At 48.1% G+C, this 2251-nt stretch overlaps 1 protein-coding gene across 1 annotated transcript; it reads right to left on the bottom strand.

The window, feature by feature from the left end:
• Positions 1 to 497: 497 nt before the first annotated feature.
• INHBB (inhibin beta B subunit) lies at positions 498 to 2032 on the bottom strand. The gene is given in 2 exon segments (XM_019470916.1): positions 498 to 1875; positions 1877 to 2032. Coding segments are annotated over 2 exon segments (978 nt in total). The 3' UTR covers positions 498 to 1053.
• Between the last annotated feature and the right edge of the window lie 219 nt (positions 2033 to 2251).

Genomic DNA, 2251 nt, shown 5'->3' with positions numbered 1-2251 from the left:
GGTTCATTGGTTTAGCCGTGGTAGCGGTTGCTTGTTTGCTCATCCCCCACGTGACGTGTCCTTGCCGAATCCCCCCTTGAAGAACACAGATTGAAACCTTAACTTTTCATTCTCTGAACGGTGAGAGATGCCAATGGTCAACACAGTCCAGATACGGTATTGGATCCACTTTTCCAGGACACGGCAGGTATAGCCATCCACGGGTTGCTAGCGGGCAGTTAAAGCATCAGATCATGCCAGCCCAGCTTGTGACTTCGCAACGGTCAGATCTTAGAAATACAGCAGTTGCTTACGTGTCTGTCTCCTTTTCTCTCTCTCTGACGGTACCGCGCGATTCCTTACTGGAAGTGCTGTAGGAAGATGCGGGTATCTGTGATGTTTACATTTAGATAAATTTAAATTAAGAGGAAGTGATCACCTCCCAGGGCAGGTGTCCTGCAGCTTCCCATTAGACCTAAGAGGTGACGGTCGACTTTTTTTTCTTTTTTTTTTAATTTTCTAAGTTTGGTCATTTCGACACCTGCGTGCAAGAATACGTCGTGTTCTCGCAGTCTGTGCTTTTGCCTGAGCAAAGGGAGCTCATTTCGGTCTGACTTCGCCGGCAGGCGGGGAAACAGCTGCTCAGCTGTTCACTCGTACTGGCAGGCATTTAGGTCCGTCGTCACTGGTCACTGACTTTCTGTGCTCATGTCCCTTTTCCGAGCTGCCTCGTGTGTGTGTCTGTGTCTGTGTGTGTGTATGAGCGCGTGTTTGTGTGCGTGCCCACGTTTTGTGTGTGTGTGCGTGTGTGTCTTTAAGATATCTCATAGCATTAACTTATAAGTGGTAGAATATATAAGTGTCCAAGATCCACAAACTGCCACTGTCCTGACACCAAAGTGAAATGATTTTTTTTTTCTTTTTTTCCTTTTTGCTAAACTTTTCCACAGTGACTTTCCAACACTGATGCCTGGATACACAGTGAAACTTCCTCCAACACCATCTCGTACGGGAATGTTTCTCTCTTTCTCTCGCCCTCTCTCTCTCTCCCCCCCCCCAAAAACACACCTTAAATCAAGCACAACCACATTCTTCCACAATCATATTGGGAACGTCTCTTTTCACAATGTTGTATTCATCATCAAAGTACAGCATTGACATTGTGCTAAGTTTGGTTGGAATGCAACAGGAGTTCACGGTGCCCGGGTTCAGCCCCCGCATTCGGTACTGATTCACGACAGCGGTGTGAAAGGAGGAAGCCGACCCCGGGACGCCGGCCAAGTAGGCCGGGCAGCTCCCTTCACAGTAATTCCCATAGTAACCTGATGGTGCTATGATCCAGTCATTCCACCCAATGAGTCTAAAGTCAATGTAAAACTGTTGCCTGCAACATAGATTGGTCCTGCCATCGCACTCCAGGCCTCTTTTCCGGATCCTGTGTTTGTTATCGGCGAGGCGGGCTTGCACCACTAAAAAAGGCCGGTGGGATTCCTCCCCGGGGTCCACATAAATTGGCAGCACTGAATACTCTTCACAGCCCTCACATTGAACATCCAAGTTCAGTCTCCTTTCTCCTCTCTCAAACAGAGCCTGGATCGCCTCTGTCATGGGAAAAGTGTGCCAACCACTTCTTTTGAGATCAACTTTCTTTTCAACCACATTCCACTTGTTGCTAGTGTCCGGGTCTTGGAAATAGACTTTGACTCTTACTTTTCGCCTGCTGCCTTTCTCTAAGACATATGGAAGCAGCTTCAAGTAAAGCCACAGGCTGGCTTGAACGACAAACAAGTTCTGGTTCCCTTCATTCGAGATGAAGAAATAGAGGCGGACTCTAGATGAGGCCAGATCGTCTGCAAGATAAGGAGAGATCAGCAAGATTAAGTCAAAAAGGAAACGTTAGCTGGTGTGCCATTCTGGATTCAGGGACAATGCTAGAGCACAGCGGATCGAGAGAGCGGCGAGGCTGTGCCGGCCAGAAGGCACGCACTGAATCAGATATCCCCAATTTGCAATCGAAACGCTTTGAAAAGGGACTTCCCACAGCAAAGTTCATCATCGGGCTGTAGTCGGACGTGTCAGATCCACAGACACAAGAAAGAGCTCTCCAGAACTGGGTATTTCCAGGCAGCCAGCTTTAAAGATGCTACAGCAGCACCTTGAAAAGACCAGCACTCGGACTCTGCAATCTCGTTGGTTTAAGAATAGTTTTAACTTTCAGCTACCCGCCGATTCTCACGGGGAGAGCCCTTTCAATAACCACTGAAACGCCAAT

The sequence above is a fragment of the Aptenodytes forsteri genome, unplaced genomic scaffold (genome assembly GCF_000699145.1).
Source record: "Aptenodytes forsteri isolate BGI_AS27 unplaced genomic scaffold, ASM69914v1 Scaffold255, whole genome shotgun sequence".
NCBI lineage: Eukaryota > Metazoa > Chordata > Aves > Sphenisciformes > Spheniscidae > Aptenodytes > Aptenodytes forsteri.
This window is presented reverse-complemented; position numbering and strand designations above follow the sequence as displayed.